Source organism: Clavelina lepadiformis, chromosome 3 (genome assembly GCF_947623445.1).
Source record: "Clavelina lepadiformis chromosome 3, kaClaLepa1.1, whole genome shotgun sequence".
In the NCBI taxonomy this organism is placed as follows: domain Eukaryota; kingdom Metazoa; phylum Chordata; class Ascidiacea; order Aplousobranchia; family Clavelinidae; genus Clavelina; species Clavelina lepadiformis.
This window is the reverse complement of record NC_135242.1, coordinates 8,538,316-8,559,776: the sequence shown is the minus strand read 5'-3', so window position 1 is coordinate 8,559,776 and position 21,461 is coordinate 8,538,316. Positions and strand designations below refer to the sequence as shown.

General features: G+C 34.4%; 2 protein-coding genes across 2 annotated transcripts; both read right to left on the bottom strand.

The window, feature by feature from the left end:
• Positions 1-551: 551 nt before the first annotated feature.
• Positions 552-7,191, bottom strand: LOC143450299 (uncharacterized). Its single transcript, XM_076950777.1, has 4 exons — positions 6,412-7,191; positions 5,765-6,077; positions 3,571-3,775; positions 552-3,456 (listed from the first exon to the last, which is right to left on the bottom strand). Exons 2-4 carry the CDS (start codon positions 6,026-6,028, stop codon positions 1,220-1,222), a joined length of 2,706 nt encoding a protein of 901 aa, XP_076806892.1. The 5' UTR covers positions 6,029-6,077; positions 6,412-7,191; the 3' UTR covers positions 552-1,219.
• A 5,700-nt stretch (positions 7,192-12,891) lies between these two features.
• Positions 12,892-20,213, bottom strand: LOC143450353 (monoglyceride lipase-like). Its single transcript, XM_076950864.1, has 9 exons — positions 19,876-20,213; positions 18,909-19,020; positions 18,657-18,774; positions 17,836-17,942; positions 17,582-17,718; positions 17,235-17,342; positions 15,743-15,832; positions 14,055-14,270; positions 12,892-13,899 (listed from the first exon to the last, which is right to left on the bottom strand). The coding sequence occupies exons 1-9, from the start codon at positions 19,909-19,911 to the stop codon at positions 13,801-13,803; spliced, it is 1,023 nt and encodes a 340-aa protein (XP_076806979.1). The 5' UTR covers positions 19,912-20,213; the 3' UTR covers positions 12,892-13,800.
• Between the last annotated feature and the right edge of the window lie 1,248 nt (positions 20,214-21,461).

Genomic DNA, 21,461 nt, shown 5'->3' with positions numbered 1-21,461 from the left:
TAATTAACGCTTAATGCCAATTTTAGCATCTGTTGATCTTTTTTAATGTTAAAATGTAAAGTAAAATTGTAAGCAAAGAAAGTCATATATGTTTTGACCTGGAGTAACCTTTACCGGGGCAATAGCAGCGGGAAAAATTGCATTTGCAGCAGCATCTTTTACACAAAAAGTACCGGTACCAAACTACGTTTTTAAATCATTACCGAATACCGGAACCGTCGGTACATTTTTTTGCCAAGAACCGGTACCGACTGCCCACCTCTCCAACGTCGTCAAGTATGACGTTCTTACGGCGTCGCAGCCTGCTTTGCTGTTCATTACCGATGGTGAGAGCAACGATATATCGTCGGTGAGAGAGAATAACTCATGGTTATAGGCAAGTTCCATCTCCATAATCGTGCGAACCCGCCGGACGTGTTATTGTTTATACCCACTCGTATTCAAATTGATTTCAGTTCACCTAGAATCCTAGATCAAAGAGTTTCATCAAGTATGTAAGGTATGTTGATATGCATTAGTTCAATCGAATAATCCCAAATAAGCAACACAACACAAGCAACAATCGTCGGTTGAAATTTTCTTGTCAATTTTTTTATTCAAAAACAACTGCCAAATCAAATACACCTGTTAAATTCTGGGAAACTTTACGATTAAAATAAAGCGCTGAAAATTGCTATCAGTGTGTGATCAAACGCCAATGTTGTCAGCTTTTCCGCAAAGGTAACTGCTTATTTAGTAAATTGGCATCTATATCTTAAACTGCAAACAATGTTTACAATCATTGTTTGCTGATATTTCTATTTCTAGCGACCCAAAGAAACATCAGAAAGCGCAAAAATCACTACAAAGAACACATAGGAAATTGTTAAGCAAACAAGTGCTCATAAAAAATTTAAATGATCGCCTCCTAAAACTTTCTAAAAAATTTCACTGCCCGTAAAATAATTTACTCATGCATGTACTTTGTACGTAAGTTAAATCCTAAAATAATAGTAAATGAATTTAAGTTTCGCTATAGTGGTAGATTGTTGAATGTTTATTCAAGGGGTCAGAATTACTTAAAACCTAGTGGGCAACGTACATTAATTGTCCAGGAAACAAACATATTGCTAGTCATTATGATGTGGTTTGTTATGGCATACTTTACAGGCAGTTATGGTTTCAACAGCAATAAGTAATGATACATGTACAATAAAAATAAAACAGCTTGAATTCAGCATTATTCTGAAAAATAATCGTCTTCATCTGAGATTTCATTTTCAACAACAGCATTCAATAAACTGGCTTTAGATGTAGGCAACTGCAGCCTACTACAAGACCTATCAATAGTTTTATCTTCAAGAATTTTTTTCTTTCCTTTTTTCAACTTTGATTTTTGTTTGGCATCTCTTACCATTTGCAACACAACCTTATCAGCATCGTTGCTAGATGTTTTTATTTCAATTTCACTTGGAAGGGTGGTGCGAAGATAGTATGGTGTAACAGATTCTTCAAAATTTACATTAAAAGCACAAGTTGGTGTTTTAAGCCAAGCCGGAGTCGCAGCGAACTGGTTCATCCCAACAGGAAGTTTTGCAGTAGGAGTAAATAGCGCTGGATCGTTCCAGTCTGTGTTGGACTGAAAGTAATCATTACTGAATGCTGATAATTCTTTTCTTTTTGAATCACATGCGGCAGTAAAAAAATCCTGACTAACATTACTGTTTAGTTCTTTTAGGGCCTCCTTGATTTGTTTCCTATGCTTTATTGTCCCATGTTTGGCATTTACTTCAGTAAGTTTCTTTCTAACATTTTTATTTTGTGGACAGGTATTAAACACAAATGACGTATTCTCTTTGTTTTCCTTGGTCAATGGTGCTGTTGTTTTGTTTCTGACACAATTCCTCTTTGCTTTGGACGTTTTTGAAGTGGCCTTATTTTTATCGCTTTTACTTTTTCTTCTCTTCTTAAAACTTGGTGGACAAGATTCTTTGCTAGGAGAGGATGTTTTTTTGCGCTTTTTATTGGAGATTTCTTTTGGCAAAAAGCAAGTCATTTCCTTCTTACTTGAGTGACTTCTTTCAGTTTGCCGTAAATTATAGCGTTTATGTTTTGTGATATCATTTTGTGGTACAGATTTCTCGGTAGTATGAAGGTCTGCACTACCACCATTAACTTCAGGGGTTTTAGGTTTTGGTGTAAGTGAATTGATTGATTTCGTGTCAAATTTTAAACGATTGACAACCACTTGGCAACTTTTTGCAATGGGGAGCTTTCCTTCTTTCTCAAGATTTTGAATATCCAGATTCAGTGGATCATCATCCAATATGTTCTTTACACATGTACCAGGAGTTTGTTTCTTTGTTCCTTTAGGCTGTACATTTTTTCCTGGTGGAGTGGCTTCAGCAACTGAATGAAAACTATGCTCCAATTGATCTTGTAAATATTGCTTTTGAATTGATTCTGACTGCTTTATTACATCTGTAGCATAAGATGAGCTGCTGGCATCCAAGACTGATCTATGTCCGGGATACAAAACCACAACTTCTGTCCCGTCTTCATCGCATTCAGTTACCAATCTTTGACGTGTCCAATGCTGTAAGGGTGGAAAAACATGACGACCACTTTTGCTTCTGTAAAAGCCATTTTGTGGTGAAGGTGTAAACAAGTTTGTATTGGCCACAACAGAATCGTGTTTCTTTTTTTTCTTGGAGGATGATCTCCTTTTTTTGGCATTTTTAGTTTTATCATTTTGAGGTGTAATCTGACTTTTTGCAGCAGATAACTCTTGTGAAGGAGGATGAGAATGTTTTTGCACTCTAGCAGAGATTTTCTCTGAAGGTTTAATAGTTTGCAGACACTCTTCTACAACATCAAACTCACTGTTAAGAAAACTTTTGGCAACATCAATACTGTTTAAATTTTCAACACACATCTGGGCTAATTTTGACAAAGGTGGTTTTCGTAACACTGTATCTGGTACTTCCACATTGGTACTTAACAGGCTTGTGTTTAGATTGATACTATCTTCTGCATCAGAGCCAAGCCATGTAAGTGATGGTATCTTATAGCAAGACTTGCTTGCTGGTTTAGTTTCATGAGAAACCGCAGAAATCCCAACTATTCTATCCACTGCGTTCAGACAATCAAAACTTTCTTGCTGATTATGGCGTTGGGTGTTGTATGAATGTAGTATTTCCTTCCAGTTACTTGAAAATCCAAATTCAAAATTTTTTACCATCCATAGCGGCAATTTTGAATTGATTGAAGCATCCTGGTTTATCCTGCCTATTAAGCAATATTCTTTTCCTGAAGCAGTTTTAACAGTATTACTATTTATTATTTCAGATACTGGACTTGTTCGGTAAAGCTGGTATGTGCCATCAGTTTGCTTTAAAAATCCTTCAATGTATAAACATTTATGGATCACACAAATTGCCCAGTTAAACAAATTTTGTGGTTCACCAGATGTTATCCCTAAAAAGACAAATTAATATACCTGTAAGATGTATGATAACTACACTCAACCCTACTTTTACAATTTACTTTTTTTTGTAGTCACATTTAACCAAGTCCAACATAAACACACACCAAGAAAAGTATCAACATCTGTTTCGTTATCGCTTTCATGTTCTTCCAGCCAATCCATATATTTCTCAACATGCACTTTCCAAGAGCTTGGAAAACCACGTTGAAACTGTTTTTTTAACCATTTAGGAACATACTTTGATGACTGGATTGGCCCAACAAGCTTGTACTTGGTTCCATTTTTTGTTATAACAGAATGTGAATTAACCTAAAAATCATAAAATCATATATATTTTTAGTGTTAAGTATAACGTCATTCTCAAAATGGTGTATTATGTAATAGCACCTCCTAGTGTTAGCTGTTAACTCCCAACTCCCTAGGTTAGTTTGTTAAACAGTTAGTTTAGTATTGCATCAACATAACATAATTGCCCTACAATTCTAATGCGTCTCCTGAAGAAACCCTGCGATTGCATGAATGGCACATCTGGACTGTTTTAATACCACGACTATCAAGCAAAACTATCCAAAAATGAAAAACTGCTCAAAGAGCAAGAACTTCTAAATTACAGCTGATCTTCAGACTAACACCAATTAATGACAGAACATCAATTTTTGGGCAACTACAATATATGTATAATACTCTATATCTAAACCAAATTACCTTGTTAAGCCATTAATAACAATAGTCTACGACTACGAGACACAAAATAATGAATTTTATAGTCTGTTAGGGGCAATAGGTTTGGAACCCAAGTCAGGACATTGTGACTTCAACATTGATCACATCATCATAACAGCGCATTTGTAAAAAGTGCAGTGCAGAATATTATGTATGACAAAGCAGATTGCAAACACAAGCTATAGTACGTACAGTACCGCAATTTCTAAAGCAATCATTATTGTGTTTATGCAATTATTTAAAAGACAATAATGACCTTGCTGCACATCATAATGTCTCATTCATATCTGGAACATCTAGTGCAAAACTAGTTGGGGACGAAGGATCTGAAACTAGGTTTTCACCTCTGATTTAGTCTCGTGGGACTCAATTGAAAGGACTTATCTATACCCCACCATTAAAGAACCTTATCGATTTGTGAATCACACAGACTGATAGAATAAGACTGCAGTCATACAGATACATAAATATATACTGTGGATCAGGTTCATCTAACCTATTTTGAGTGAAGGACGACATCTGTGTGATAGGTTACTTTGCGGCCGACGGGCCAAACTTTTATATGATGATTGTCATATGCCCACATCATTTGAATTGCATTCAATGGTGCCTTTTAGACATGGTTGTGGTCATGCCTTTGGACATACAAAATCATAGGCACATAGCCGTGCATCTTTCTGTCCGACAAAGATACGCGACCCCTTGAATGACTGTGGAGTAGGGATGGACCTTACCTGATGCTGGCTAGTTCCAACCAGGGATGTGGCTGACTCACACCTCAAAGGTTGTCATCAGCCACAAGTTTATGATGTGATCTTTGGCAATAAATTTTTGTTTGTGGTACCACTTATAGTTGTAGTAACAAGCGAGATGCCACACATTTGAATTACTGATTTAAGATTACTTTTTGAGTAGGAAAATCTACCAACAAGGTGTGGCCAATAAATCAATGAAACTGTGTAATCCTTAGTGGCATGTAAAATGAATCTATATTTTTGATGGTGTGTCTGCAAAAAAAGGGAAAAGGTACGGCCATGGTCATATTGCGTGAAACTGCACTTAGTTTAACTGAAATTTAAATCTTAGGAAATTGTACACACAAGCTGTGTATGTTTTAACACAGCTGTGTGCACAAAATTAAAAAAAAAACACAAAGCTAGTTCTTCTGTAATGCCACAATTGTTAAATTAATGGCTGACAAATTGTGACGGTTGGAGACGCGGCAAAGGACATTTTACAGACATTCCTATTTTGACTATGACCAATCGACAACACTCTGATTAAAACATCAATTTGTCTCTATTTTTATGTTGGCATGGCATTAACTAAAAGGTTACTTTTGAAAAACAACCTTGTGGGCTGAAGGAAAACACTTCTTCTTTTCATGTGCTATTGGTGTAGCTTAGCCATGAACAATGCCCTTATTTTCTCAAACGATATGCTATTACAAGATAAACATAACTCAATTAATTAGAAATTTTGGTATATATGTATTTGTGCATAAAGTACATTTAAAAGAGAGTTGTCTAAAAGCTCAAAATCTACCACCTGGATTCTCCTTAGTATGTGACTTACCCGGGTTGATATTGCACCACTACATCGAACATGGTCATCCAGAATAGATGTGCCACACACTTTTATTGAAGGTTTTCCATGGCAAGGTTGAATGTACCAGTCTTTCAAAGTAATCACTGACTTTTGTTTTGTAGACAAAGAGGCAGTAAAAGATTGTGTATCAACAAAGCTGCTACATTCCAGGTCTACGTTGTTTTGTTTCAGTTGCTTTGAATGCAATTGGTTAACTTTACCAACATGACAACCTCTGGACTTTTCCATCATATGTATTGTATGAGTTACTGTATATTTCTAACACAGCAAAAATGCCTACCTAAAAACATATAACAGCAACATAAGTTTTCACATTTTAATTATGAAGACAGCCTTGTGAATCAACAAATAAACCAAATAAATATTGTTATACTATATTGAAAATCGTTAGCCCAATCAAGTAAAAAAGCTGATATTTTTATCTCTGCAATCCAGCACAACGTGCTAAAGTGAGAAACAAATTTAAGAACAAGTTATATTGAGCTTATATCAAAGAATAATTTTAAGTATACCAAATGTCAACAGTTTTTTCAATAATATAGGCAATATTTAAATAATGCTCAAGCAAATTTCAGAAAAGTGTAAGTTTTTTAAAAAATAGTCAATTTTAATACCTAAAGCTTCATCTTTTGCTGTCATAACTTGACTCTCAGAGTCAGAGTTATTTTGGACTCTGACTAGAGTAGATTCAAAGCAAAATGTGGAGTGAGTCATTACAACATTGGATACTGAGCTGTTGCTCACTAATCTAAGGCTGGGTTGTTGGTATTAGCCTAGTCCAGCACTGGTATGGAAATCTTTATCATCCGGCTGAGAAAATGTTTGCAGGACTTAAACCTGGCGATGATTCCTCAACTCTCGAGCCCCGGTTACTGAGCTATCAGCTAGCCATTGTGCAAGTCCCGATTGTCTCGCGTTATATAGGCCTATTTGTTTTTTATGATTTTTTTATATTGTATAGGCTAGCCCGAATTTGAACATATTTAGGCTACCAGGTCCACTGAACAGGAGCAAGTGTTGTTAATGTCTTGCCCAAGGTTAAGGACATTACAATGGTAGTGACACTGGGTGTCCAATACGAGCCCCATTAATGTGACTGACCCCGACTAGAATTAAAGTAGGCCTAACCGCCTAAGTCTCTATCAAGGCTGTTTTCGACCAGAAGTCGTGCATGCAAATTTGGGGGTGATGACGTGCACTGAAGCCTAAATTCGTTGTTTATTTATTATATATTGGCATTCAAACAACTAATTTTTCTTTATTTATTAGAAATCTGCGGGAAGATAAAAAAATTCAGTGTGCAAGTTAACTATTGAATTTCATGCAAGCAGGTGTCACACTTTCCACTTTGGCCAGTGACAAAAATTCTAACAAAATGCATAGGTAGCCTAACCTTAACCTAGCCTAGATGATAGCAATGTGGTAATTGCAATTGGTGGCAAATTCCACTTTCATTGTGTTTAAACACAAACAACTTTGTCACCACTGGACGTATCATTGACTTGAATGATCATTCACCATTTAAATACAGCCGCCTAGATGTGGCTATTTCCATAGATATTGCATTACCCAAGATAGCCGTCTGGGTCATAGATATCTTATATATAATAAATAAGATACTGCATGTACAAAATATAATTGTTGTATATAAGATATCTATGGTCTGGGTATTTTGAGTTGTCGTATGTCGTCTCTAGTGACATTAGTACAAACAGACCTACTTTTTGCTTGAAAAGCCTGGCAGATTGTTGTGATGAGACGTCTGCGAACGTCAAGTAAGTAAAGCAGCTTCTTGGACAAAATAAATGTATGTAAAAAATGGAGACACATTTTCTATTTGTACGTAACTTAAGCAAATTCTTAACCCTAATTTCGTTTAAAACGCATTTTGCAGTGTAGCCACGTCCAAACACCTTTAGGCACCCAAAGAGGTGTTGCCAACTTACGGTACATTTCAATTGATGTTAAGAAAATTCGAGGATTATAGTAATAAGCTGCGCAGACTTTGCATTTGTGGTACGTGTCAGGAATGTAATGATTTGCTTATAACATACCAGTTAAATTGAAGTGTTTGGTTGGTTACATTCAATTTTGTTTAGAAGTGAGGTTTATTTGTAAGCTCTAACCAAAAAACTGTTAAAAACAAAAGGGGGAGCTTGGGTTTGGTAGTTGGCGTAAATGAGAAAACGGATGGAAAACGTCAAGAACGGCTGGTATATCTTAAAATCATGTAGGCTACCTTGTGTGCCTAAGAAAACAAAGCAGCGATCTGGCTTATTTAATTGGCCTACTATTAGTATGTTTCGCTTGGGCGTTTGGCCAAGTGCAAAGAGGTAATGCAACGTAATTAAGATCGGGCATATGCGGTAATGAAATTTTTCGGTTAGAACTTGGTTATTGTTTGCTCACAATTGGTACTATTTCAAAATGGGCAAAAAAGCTGATTGTTTGCTCACAAACATCAACTTGAATCAGACTAGGCTAATTCAATTTTAATGGGACAAAAGTAGCTTACATATATTTTCAAAAAGAAATTTGTACAGCATTTTATAAGCAGTGTATTTTTTTAAGCAATACAAAATTTTGTTCCCAGTTAAAGTGGATGCTGTTGTCAACTGGCGTTATTATTTGTGTAATTCTACTGCACTAACTTATAAAGAAAGTAAGAAGTTGCGGAATCCTTTTCCAACCTTTACAAAGATTGGTATTGCACGTTACCGGCAACGTATAACTTAAATTGCTAACTTATACAAAAAGATACAAAAACGATGGCAATGCAATGCATTCGTTACTTTAGTATGTGTGATCGCTTTAATTACATTACGATGCCCGTATCTAGATAGAAATTTTAGTCTTAAGTAAGTTTAACATTTATTCTTCGGGCGAGTGGTGCTCAATATTTGTTTTACGTTTTTTTGTTATAGACGCTATGTCATAGATGTATTTAAAAGGAAGCGAGTCTCTATTTGGGACACACCTATTTTTGTCAATCAGTTAGCTCAAGATGTAGTAATCGCATTGACCAAGTTTATATGTTGAGTTAGCCTAACTCCGATGGTCGAACCAATAAAAACAACTGGAAATTGCAATTATTCTTGATGTATGCCAAAGTTTCAGCTTTTGTCATCAACTTCTTCATCTTCTCAAAGACATCATGTTGTTTTCTAACCCACATAAACTTTGTGTCTTTTTTTGTCACATCATAGCTCGGCCTAACGATTAATGCTAAGTCTGGAATGAATCTGGGAAAGTATTGTACTTTCTCGCTTAGATCATGCTGCTGAAGTATGCCAAAGTTTCAGCTTTTTGTCGTCAACTTCTTGAGCTTCTCAAAAGCATCGTGTTGTTTCCTGCCTTACATAAACTTTGTATCTTTTTTTGTCACGTCATAGATCGGCCTAACAATTGATGCTAAATCTGGAATGAATCTGGGAAAGAATTGTACAAGTCCCATGAATGGTCTCGCTTCTGTTGCAGTTTTCGGTGGTTCTATAAGGGATGGGCCGATACGAATACCAACAATGGAGAACCCGAATAGATTCGCCGAATATCGCCTTTATGGAAGATTCGGGCGAACACGAATACCAACAATGGAGAACCCGAATACAATATTACTTATAAATTTACTGACTTTCGTAAAAAAATGATGATCTAGTTTCCCGTCAATACTAAACTAGAGTCAGCAGTACTTACAATGGAGGTCGTTTTCCTAACGATTTTGCTTTTTTGATCGTTTTTTAAACTCTATTTTTGGAAAGAAAGCGATTTGTTTATCGATTACGTCATTTTAGAAGCAAGACTTGATCACTTTTGGAGGAAATTTTATTGTTTGGTTCTAATACGAATAGATTCGGGATTCGTTCGTGTCGACCTTCATGATATTCGGGTTCGTGCGAACCCGAATAATCTTCCTCGCGGCACATCCCTATAATCTATATATCTTGTATAGCAGCTACTTTCCCTTCGTTGGGGTTGACTTTTTCAGAAATCCCTTTTGTCTACTTGACTTTATGCTAAATGTTCGATGAATTTCTTCTTGTTCTTCCATGGCATGTGTCCTTAGTTTATCTCTTTCTGGCTCTGCCATGTTCAGGTGATCGTTGATCGATTGGCCTAGATCCACATTTCATCAACTAATCGACAACAATCACACCTTGAGATGAGTTCGTTAGTGTCGAGGAATAGTAGTAAACGTCATCAACCTTCACCGTTCATCTGGCTAGGCTAAAGGAATGACAGAAGCCGTGAAGCAGGTATGTAACAGAAAACCTATTTACATTAGTGTTTAAGAAGCCGTATATGCTGAAATTTTGCCATATCAATGATTTTACTGGACTTTTTACGTAATGGTTAAATACCTGGCAAAACCAAAACCTTTTCCCCTATTTTGACCTCATAAATTCAAATCCTACAATGATTTTGACTCAGCAGGAAAGTAGCTGTAACGGTAATAGCGGCTAGCGCAGTTGGGATATTGAACACTTTGACCTGAACTTATTCCAAAACCTGAGATCTCGGCGTTCTTTCTAACAATACAAGAGTTGTGATGGCTGTACGGTTGGCTGCTGAGTTAAGTATGGTTGTTTGTTAGTTGAGGCTTATTTATAGCTGTTTGTTTGACTGTTGAAATATTTCTGAAATTATTTCTTTACTTTTTATTGGATTGGGAACCACTCAAACCGAAAATTACATGAAAAGTACTTTTATACCACGACTCGTTGGTTAAACCCAGCAAACTATTTTTATGTTTCTATTGCCTAGCTATCATCCAAACTGACATAGTAACGAAATACAATTATACGGATATTTGAAGAATACAACTTTTCCCAAGCAACGAGATAACAATTTTTAATTAATTTGCACAATTCATGCAACATTTCTTTATCAAAATCGCCATAATTCAATGTGCCACTGTTCAATATTCTTGTTAGCTCTTGTTTTCTGCTGATTCAAACCCCTATAATCAGAATGAAATTGACGATGGCGCCGTAATGAGAGGACAAGTTTTTGACGCGGGAAGCAAAATCTGTTCCCCTAATGATGGTTTTAACTGATCAGAAAAGAGCAGTGATGGCTTGACTACAACTAGCAAGGTTGGAATATTGAACATCGCAAGCTCTATTTCTTCTCAAGGCAAAGTTCTCGGCAGTTCTTATAAACAAGAGAAGAGTTGTGATGGATACAAATACCATTGAATGCTGGGTAATAAATTTGACAGAAGATTTCGGTGAATGCATGTATGATTCTTGCGGTGTTTGATACTACTAAAATATTTAAGAACCACTGCATGGCTATTTAAAGACATTAACAATTTGAAAAACTACATACAATAGGTTATATAGACAGAAGAGTTGTAAGTTGGTAGATTTTTTAATGAATTTCAGAATGGACAGTCCTTGTAATTATAAAGTGCACTTAGAGTCTACTTTAGCTAGACTGTTATAATTGGAAAAGTAAAAAAAGACATTTTGATACAAAGGTACAACAAAGTTATCAATAGGGCAACCAAAAGTCAATATGGTCAATTTTTTTAACCTGCTCACAATGCTATCAAACAAGCACAATACAAATTTCAGCTTTGTACGACGTGTGGTATAGAAGTTATTAGGTCAAATAAAGTCAAAATGTTACGTTAGGTCAAATTGTTTCTTTAGGTCTTCTTTTTAGGTCAAAATCTATTAAACTTGTAATTTTGTAACCATTTTGTAATATTATTCTTTCTTTTTTCTCTTTTCTTGTACCGCAAACAATTCCAGTGCCCCAAATTATACTTAGAACCAAATGCCAGAAAGAGAGGGAAGGCCTTTCAGCGCGTCTGGTGACGTCACGATGTGAAGGCATTGCATTTGAAACTGCAAGTTGTCAATCTTAATACGCAGAAACGAAAAAAAGTCTACACTAGAAAAGCGTTTTTTCAATTTTAAATAGTTGCTGTATAGACAGTGTAGAGCAGAGGTGACGAACCTGCGGCCCGCCAAACAATTTTGTGCGGCCCACCAAACGATTTGACAAACGCCCATACATGCAAGGCATATAGGACTTATAGGAAATAGGGTTGCCATACCGTCCGGAAAATTCCGGACATGTCCGGAATTTAGGGTTAAATTTTGCGTCCGGGAGACCAGCAGTCTTGAACGAAGCGTCCGGTGAGACCAGCAGTCTTGAACTTTCTTTCACCTGTTTCTAATCTTTGCGCAATGCGATATCAAAAGCTGATAGCACAATTGAGTCGCAGCAGTATGTCTTCAATAGATTGCCGCACTCAATCGATGTATTTTTTGCGGCCGCGGGAGCAGCTAAAAATCTGCCAAATGAAGCGGTTGTGCTTGAATGCTAATTATTATGCAAAATGTTAAAAAAATTGTGCGGCCCGCTTGCTCAGCCGTAACTGACAAAGTGGCCCGCGTCATCGAATAGGTTCGTCACCCCTGGTGTAGAGACTAGAGACTATCAGTACGTTTTTCGTATAGCGTTTTTTGTATAGCGTTTTTCAAAACAAGGTCAAAATTTAAACTTTTTAGGTCAAAAAACTGGTTGCCCTAGTTATCAATAATTAATTATATCAATCACCATCGTCTATGAAACGCGTAGTCCTATTGGTGAATTTTATTCGCAACATTTTGGTGAAGTTAGGTCATTGATGTGATATTGATGAAATGCTAAAAGTAGTTGCTACTATTATTAGTATTATTCAAATCACTGCAACTTCATTTGTTTTTTAATGTTTTTTGTTGCCTTACCTAAACTTGGTACAGTAATGTTTGTCAAAGCCAAAAATATGAATATTAAAGTTAATGCCAACAAAGGTATAACTGTAAGGCAACTTTGTCAAGTTTTAATTAATCGACCTCAATGAAACATAACATTCCAAAAAAACACGAATAAGAGCACTTATACTTGATAGCTATAGCTTACACTGCCGAGACGACAGAAGAGCCAGTTACAACATAAAAAAGTCACTGTAATGAGCTTTTAAATGTAAGAAATTGATATATTTTTATATTTTTGCGGTAAATAAAAGCAACGAATAGAGTTGTAATGAAATGGTTGTATGTCGTACCTTAACCTGTAAGGGCGACCAAATCACTACAACGTTTGTTGGTTGAAATGTTTATTGTCTTCGATGATATATGAGTCTCAAGGTCGTTGTTTCGCTTTTCTTAATCTTAGAATTAATTGTTCACCTTGACAACTTTATATTCTGATTATATTGAAGCTTCTTTGAACGAATACATCGAGATAAAACATTGGGACAGCTACATAATGAAGTCGACCACTTTCTAGGGTTGACTTGGTAGACTGTAACGCATTGAACAACTATGAATAATAACACACCCAATATAAGCATGCACGACATTTTTGTCACGACTTAATATGATAAGCAGAGAGTAATCGATTACGTAACGCAATGCTTTGCTTTGCCGATTTCCGTAAACAGGTATTCTATGCGGCATTCGATTTGCAAGCAATTTTATAATATCATCACAGAGTCTAAAATATTTCAAAAATACACCTTATCTTAAAGAAAAAAATAGGCTAATAAATTGCATATTATGTAGAAGCGGCTACTTCATAATACGCCACTAAGGAAGCTTAATCTTTAATGCACCTTGCTAAGCAATTCAATGCAAAAATTAGTTCAAGAATTCATTTGACTGGAAGTTTTTTTAAATGAAAGCTCTAGATATAGAGCTCTAGAATTTTTGTATGCGCGTAAAATAGATTTGTTAAAGAAAAGAATTTTTACGGTTATTTGTGTAAAAAATCAATAAAACTACAGGTAAAAATTACGCAATTAAGCAACTATAGGCGTTTTCAGAGCTAAACCAATTTTTAAGCAAAAGCTATAAATTTGTTTGCGTAAAAGTTGAAAATGGTAAGTTGTTAAACATGTTTCAAGGAGAACAAAGACAATTAAAATAGTGCAAGGCATTTTTGATCAGCATACCATCTCTACAAATTATGAGGATTTTTGAGTTTTGATTCTATGACTTGTGGTAAGACTAGACACGTTCCTGAAGCCATTTCTTGATATCTGCTAAGAATTGATCTGGTACGTCACCAATTTCGTGCATTAGTTCATGGAAACCGTCTTGGTATATCTAAAAGAAATCAACAGTGAAAATAAAATTTTTCATGAAACGGTTGTGTAGAATAACGTTTGAAACAAAACTAGACATTAAAGTATACACTTTATAATATAAATTTTTATGTGAGCTATCTATTCAATCACTATTTTATAAACAAAATGCAACACCTTGAATGTCTTATCTGAGCTTTTAGCTTTTTGGTACATATCCTCAGAACCAGAACACTTGCAACAACAGTCATTACTTCCGTGTATTATAAGAAAAGGATATGAAATTTCGTGTAAGATAGATTTGATATGTTCTGTCATTCTATATATTTGGTATCCCATTCGAAGCAAGATTTTTCCATGGTAAACCAGCAAGTCATTTTGATATTTCTCCACCTATAACATGGTTCAGCTTTTCGATGATGGCTCAAATATTTTATCGATATAACCACCAACAGAAATCAAGCATTTTAAACCATTATCGCGTGCATAGTTGCATACACGGTTGGAATTTAGAAAAACAATTTAAGCATAATTTTGCAGGCGTAAAATTGGTTACCGGTACTCTGGTTTGTTATTCAGTTATTTATTCGCGGTTTGAGTGGGCTACCTGTTATTTACTTGTTACCTGTTGTAAAAGTCTAGATTTAAAATAAATATTTGAATAAATAACTAAATTTGAATAGTTTCATACAAACTGAGATGTATCAATAAAGATTCTTAAAAATTCATAGTAATTCAAATAAATTTACATAGATACGATTATGTAAGTTTAAATATTTTCGTACAACAACAAATAACATGATGTAAAAAACAATAAATTTAAATTAATTGATATATAAAAGCAAATTATTTTTATGAATTATTGAAATTAACATATATAAAATTTAAAATACTATAAAATCAAATATTTCATACCAAATGAGGTATAAAATAAAAAGCTCATATAATTACATACAAACAAAATAATTTTAAAAATAAAACAGAAAACTTGTACAATTTTACTGCATTTTAAACGGTAAAAATATTGTCTGAAGTACAATTAGTTGTATTAATACATTTGACTTTTAATAAAGCTATTTCAATTTTTTCAAATATTCATAAAATCATTGAAGTTTTCCTGAAATAATACAAATTTATTTTTATTTGGTATGTATCAACAAAGAAATAGGCAGATTACCGATCAATCGGCAAAATTGGTCGACTTTAATTAAATTTTAAGTAAGTGCATTTTTAGTTGCATTATAAATACTGTTAAAAGGATTTATATGAGATCGAATACGCATGACATAGAAAACACATAAAACTAATGCATGAGTTTTATGCAAGTTTTATGCTTCATATAGTGTATATAGTACAACATCACTGTGCAGTTTGATACAAGAATATTGAAAATATGTATGTTATGGAAATTTTGTCATTGTTCCATTATTAAAACCGATTAATTTGTCAAAAAATGACACCAATTAAACAGTAAAAAAGCCGACAAGGCCGACTAATTATTGATTATTTGCTGATTAATTCATCAATACAATCCTTTAATTAAATAAATTTATTAAAATTTACAAACGATTGGTTTGAAACTTTATTATAACTTTCAATTTATATATAATTTCAATTTTTACGATATACTTTCAAATTGACTCGAAGCCTTGTAAATTTATCTTGTATCACGATTTTCGAAACAGGTTACAAGTGATTTAGCAAATGTCTGAACAAATACAAACAAACAAATACTTAAATTACCAATAAGTGTAGGGTAACCAGGGAACCAACCGGTAACCAACTTCACACCAATATATAGTTTTAATTAAACATAACCTACTTTTCACCATGAGTTTTTCACTTGCATAGAAAAATGATGTTACCTGAGTTTTGTCTTTTGATAACATTTTGGGGTCCAATGTTTCTACTCCAATATTTGGTAATATTGAAAAAAGACATTTCAACGCTAAAATCTTAAAAATATAACGCAACATTACAAATAACCCTACAACATTCATGTTATGTCTTTACTATAGTGTTAACAAAGCGACTATTCAAACGGCAATTTAGATCGTTTGAGATAGGTAACTACACAGATAAAAAGAAAAGCCACTCAAATTAGTCAAATATAGCTAAATTTCGAAAATAGTCAGTTTTCCAACCAAGTTTCACCTAGTATCATGAATCTTGGATAAGGACCGAAAGAGTGCACTCACAGGTGCAGGTTTCTGAAATAGTATTTTAAAGAAAAGTTCATGCGGTCTAAGGTTACGAGATCAAGTGCGAACTGTTGCTGTTGATTCCCTATACCTCTTCGGGTCCAACTAAACACTGCTTTGATTACAACACACAAATGCCTCACCAAGAACTCACAAAATAAGTTATGCTTGCCACACCAACCTGGAAAAGTCCAACAGTTCAACCCCAAACCAACAGGTGGTACAATTTCATCAATGACCTGACCTGGTAATGACTGGGTATCACTTTAGCCGAAAGGTCAGAAGTGACAAAAAAACGCGAAGGGTATAGGGAGCTCCCACAGAACTGTTGCCCCCACAACCTTTCGAAAGGGTACAGTGAGTGCCAAAAAAGATAAAGGAGAGAGAGAGTTAGAGAAAAAAGAGAGAGATCAAAATAAAAGAATACTTTTTAGACGTTCAGCCGTGAATAAACATCTGAAACCTATACACAAGATTATCGACAAACAAAGGTTTTAATGGTCAAAAACTGATTGACAAACTGATGACGGAAAGTGGAAATTAATGTCATTTAAAAAAAATTTGGCTGCACTCTGCTACCATGCAAACTATTTTCCTATTTCGTATAATAGTTGAAAGGTAGAGATAGCAGGCTTCGAAGAAATAACTGGTATGCCAAAAATTTTTTATCTTTTGTTTGTAAACTTTCTTGGAATGTAGAATTCAAATTACTTTCTATACACAAACAGTGATGCAAAGCAATAAAATTTGCAATTGCGTAATTTTTTGTTGTTTAATATAACTATAGGATTGTCTCCTAATACACCCCAGAGCAATACTTTACCATATTTCAAATTAAATAAGTTACAATTTTGCTGAGTATTCACTATTCACACATGATGTATCTACTAAAAATATTCACGAAATTCAGCTTTCTTTCTGACTTTTTTTAACAAAGACGTTTTGTGTTCTGGAAGAATTCCGAACTTGGAAGTGCCCAAGGAAAAACAGGTCGTCTGGAATCCTCAAACTCAATACATATATGAACGTACATTGTGCACATTTATTGATAACATTACAAGCTGTAGGACACGGTTTATGTCCAAACAACTTACAAGTTACTTCATTATGGACAAAGTTTTTCTCGAAAGATAAATTTCACTATTTAATATTTTACCTTGACGGGAGATATTTGGTCAGGTAAAGCAATCGACGGTGAAGACAAAATTACACATTTTGCCAAATTTGGATTTTCATGAGCAAGAAGAATTGCTAGAGATCCACCCTAAAACATCAGATAATAATAATTTAGATTGAAAAGATTTTTAGGAGAGAGGGAATCTCGATCCAATATGTATCATATTCCAAAATCAAATCTTTGTGAGGTACTGCTAAATCACCAAGAGTTGTGTATTGATAAATATTAAGGCTTACACTAGTATCGTACGTGTAAGGGGGAGTATCGATCAAAATGAGGACGACACTCGTACTGTAATTACATACACTTGACACTACCGAGCTTACCATAGAGTGGCCAAAAATATAAAGCGGTAAACCAGGGTATTTAGTTTTCACCAAATTTATGTGATGAAGAATGTCTCTTAAGTAAACTCTATAGTCGGTTACATCTGCACGATTTCCTTCGCTTTCTCCGTGTCCGACTGTTCATACAAATATAAAAATATGTGTATTCGTAAACCAAAAATTTTGTAAGTTCAATTCTATAGCTAAAATCGTATTAAAATGTAAAAAACGATCGAAATAAAAAAAATGCATACCATGGTCGTGGGAAAAAACATGTAGTCCGAGGCTGTTAAACATTTCAACAATTGAATCGTATCTTCCACAATGCTCAGCGTATCCGTGAATTATCAAGACTAGACCCCTATACAATGATAATGGAATATAAAAAAACTGGCCAGAATGCAGTATGATAACAATCAATATTGATAAATCTACAATAGTAAGATCGTGCTGAAATGCTCATAATACAAGAATACAAGAAGCTTTTTTAATTAAACAAATCAATCCCATTTTGAAAATAGTTCATATTTCCAATTAAAATTTTTTGTATAAATTTCATAGTTGTTGTTTACTTGTTTTCCTTCAAAAAATTCGCTTTATTAATTATCATCTTAATGTGTACTTCATCCTACAACTCTATTATTGTCAATATGTAGACCTAGACTATTCCGATTATTTTCCCGAAAAAACGACAAAACTTTTATTTCATCTTTCAGTACCTAGTATATAAATAGTAATTACCAAATCGCTTTTGCATTACTCTGAAAACGGACTTTAGTTGTTGAAACACGTCAGGTTTTGTTTTGTTTGTCTATATAATAAATGAACGCTATTGTATGCATAATGTATAAATATTTCTGCAAACTCGTTGCTCTGATTGCAACAATTTCAGACAGTAATACAGTTTCGACCGTATGTTATAGTTATGTAAAAGTTACCGGTATTTCAGAATAAGAATTTAATTTTAAACATTGAAATAACACTATCAAGATAAGACTGACATTAGAGAAAGTATTAGTTGCAAATTGTGTATACCATCTAAGTTTCAAGTTTAGTATACAGCACACTAAAATACCTTGGAGAATCTTTTGGTTCCCAATGTTTACAGAAAATATGTTGATTGTCATGGTTGACAAAATGTTTGACATCGTCAAAAAACTTTCCACTGAATGTTTTTTTGAGCTGCTTTTTATCTGTAAAGTGGGGTTTTGAAAGAAGTGGGATAAAGAAATTTTTGATACTTGGAAAGTGTCATATATAGGAGAGAGTACGCTGACATTTTTTGAAAATGGTTAGCGTTGCAGCAGCAGCAATGAGCAGCATATACCTTTGATTGAGTTAGACGTAGACAGATTCTCAGTTTGCGAAGTGAACCAAACAAAAATTACACTGATTAAACTCCAAGCATAGTCAAACATTTTCCAGAAAAGGGAAGTACCCTGTGAAAATATCACTTACCAATTAATTATCATTAATATCAGATTATATATAGTGTTTGTTAAGCAGGTAAACGTTTCACCCCAATGTGAAAGAAAAATGTTAAGGGCGAACAAATAAATAAGACCCGTCAACGAAAGAAGTGTCTAAAAGGAGAGGGGAATGAACAAAAAAACTGACCACTCATATGTAATAGAATCTGTTATGATGGAAAAGTATAAAATTAACTTAAAGATTGCGATTAAATAAAAGCCAAGACAAATTTATAAGTATAGCCCAAAAGTAAGTTATAACAAAAACCAGAAGCTTTAATCGTAATACAATCTGCCGTTTGACCGTCGAGTACAAGCATTTTGCGTTAAAACTCTTCAAAATAGCAACATAAAAAAACGCTACAACAAATCCGTACATGATCCTATACATATGCTTAGATGAATATCCATTTAGATAGATATTTGAAATATTAGATATTTGTCTATCGCATGTTATATGTCTAAATATCTAATCTAAATGCAAAATCATAAACCAAACTCAAAGCGATTTCTAAGCGATTTTCGGATTTGGTATATGACATGGAAATTAATGCCGTGCAAATATATAATCAATTCGCGCACGATATACACCATAATAGCGATTAATGACGTCATCAAACTTAGCAGAAATCAAGGAACATGTTGTAGTGTATACATATCGTGTTTTCATACATAGGAACGTAGCTCATAAACAAATTTTATTGTCTGCTTTACAAACTGAAACTATATGTATTAACGAGAATAAAATGTTATAAAGCTTCGCTTCTTATATCACCCAAACGGTCACTTGTTAGCTTTGAAAGTAAACTATAATTTAGAACTTACGTAATTTTGTATTCCTGTTTGTATGCTTGAATCCATAATATAGTTATTCAATATGGTGAAAACCACGGCTAACCTACTGTATAAAGTCCTAAACCAATTGACAGCAGTGAAACCTCAGATATGTCTTTGCAAAATTAAGCTCAAATATTTCACTATCGTTGATATACTCTTGTAGGATAAGGGACAGGTGTGTAATTTTGCTAAATATACTGCAATTAAGCTTTCTTCAAGCCACTTTCCAGTTTCCTTTATCTATTAAAAGCTAGTTTAAGAATCGTGACAAATGCATATACGATACTTTCTTCCCATTTAGGTATAGAATTAAACCCTCCAATTAATATAGCAATTATGTCCATGACAACTCATTTTCATATTTAGGCCACCAATTTCAATTAAAACCGATTGCTAAGACTGGATTATATAGAAGTAGCAATTATTAATAGACGAAATGTCCGATTAAAACAACGGGTTGGAGAAAAGCCTATACCGTTAAGTTTTGAATATAATCAAACAATTCTATAAATGTCGTATTCAAAAAACCAGGACAACAAACAGTCGATTGCGCACGTAACATACGATAAATGTTTCTTAACTTAGAGTTGGTTCTATACGGAATTTTCTTAGCTTTCCAGAAAAAGGTCTCTACAGTATTTTATACAAAACAAGTGTATTAACTCTTTGGCTATGTTCCTTCCTTGGCCTACGACATAGTGTTTGTCCAAACCGCAAACTTGGACATGGCCAGTTGCTATTACGCGCAAAACAATGAAGTATGTATAGACAGTGTATATAGTATAACATCCATATTTAATCGGAATAAGAATTTTTGGGATGGAGCGTCTGCCAACTGAGCTTTTTTTTCTTAAATAGAGAAAATGTTTGTCTATTGATTCTTAAAGTGAGAGCTATGCCCCAAAACAAGTTGGCCTTAAATCGAAGGGTATAGTCGTCAGTAAATATACTCGTACTGGAGAAAGGATTTGTATTACCGGTGGTTAAGCAGTTATACTGCCACAAATAAGTGGCGAAAAATGCAAATTCATCTCTTAATTATGACGTAGATGTTCCTATTACATCACAATTACTGAAACAATAGCGATGACTCAGGTATTTGGATCTAATGTTTTGAAGAAAAATGTTACATGTACAGTACATTAATTCTGAACTTGTTAAAGTGAAAAAATTCCTTTACAGTGTGGCGCTTGAAACCATGCAACCACAATTATGACGTCATATGACTGTGGTACTGATACTGACAGGTACTGATTTTTCGTCCCCACAGCGCTAATGAGGAAAGATAATGATTGATTGATATTTCAAGAATCCGCTGAATGCAGGAGACAGCGGACTGATAGAATTACGGAAGAGGAAATTTTGTTATTACTATACGCTACAGTGCATGCGAACAGGAGGACTCCATCGCATTGCCTAGTCTATTTTTAGCCGTTAGTCTTGTGGATCCGAGTTTTTGTTGCTGTTTTTAGTGCATGTTATAATACACGCCAAGATTTTACGTACGTGCTTTCTTGTGTGCTAGCGCTTGTAAGATTTATATAACACTTTAACGTAAGGTGCAGAGTTGCTTA

Bases quoted from the DNA above. Each gene is read 5' to 3' on its own strand.
- LOC143450299 (XM_076950777.1), bottom strand. From the start codon at position 6,028: ATGATGGAAAAGTCCAGAGGTTGTCATGTTGGTAAAGTTAACCAATTG. The intron at 3,776-5,764 runs GTAAGTCACATA...TATGATTTTTAG, and splicing joins GTGGTGCAATATCAACCCGG to GTTAATTCACATTCTGTTAT. The intron at 3,457-3,570 runs GTGTGTGTTTAT...TTGTCTTTTTAG, and splicing joins AGATGTTGATACTTTTCTTG to GGATAACATCTGGTGAACCA.
- LOC143450353 (XM_076950864.1), bottom strand. From the start codon at position 19,911: ATGGATTCAAGCATACAAACAGGAATACAAAATTAC. The intron at 19,021-19,875 runs GTAAGTTCTAAA...ATATTTTCACAG, and splicing joins AAACAGGAATACAAAATTAC to GGTACTTCCCTTTTCTGGAA. The intron at 17,343-17,581 runs GTAAGCTCGGTA...CTGATGTTTTAG, and splicing joins ATATTTTTGGCCACTCTATG to GGTGGATCTCTAGCAATTCT.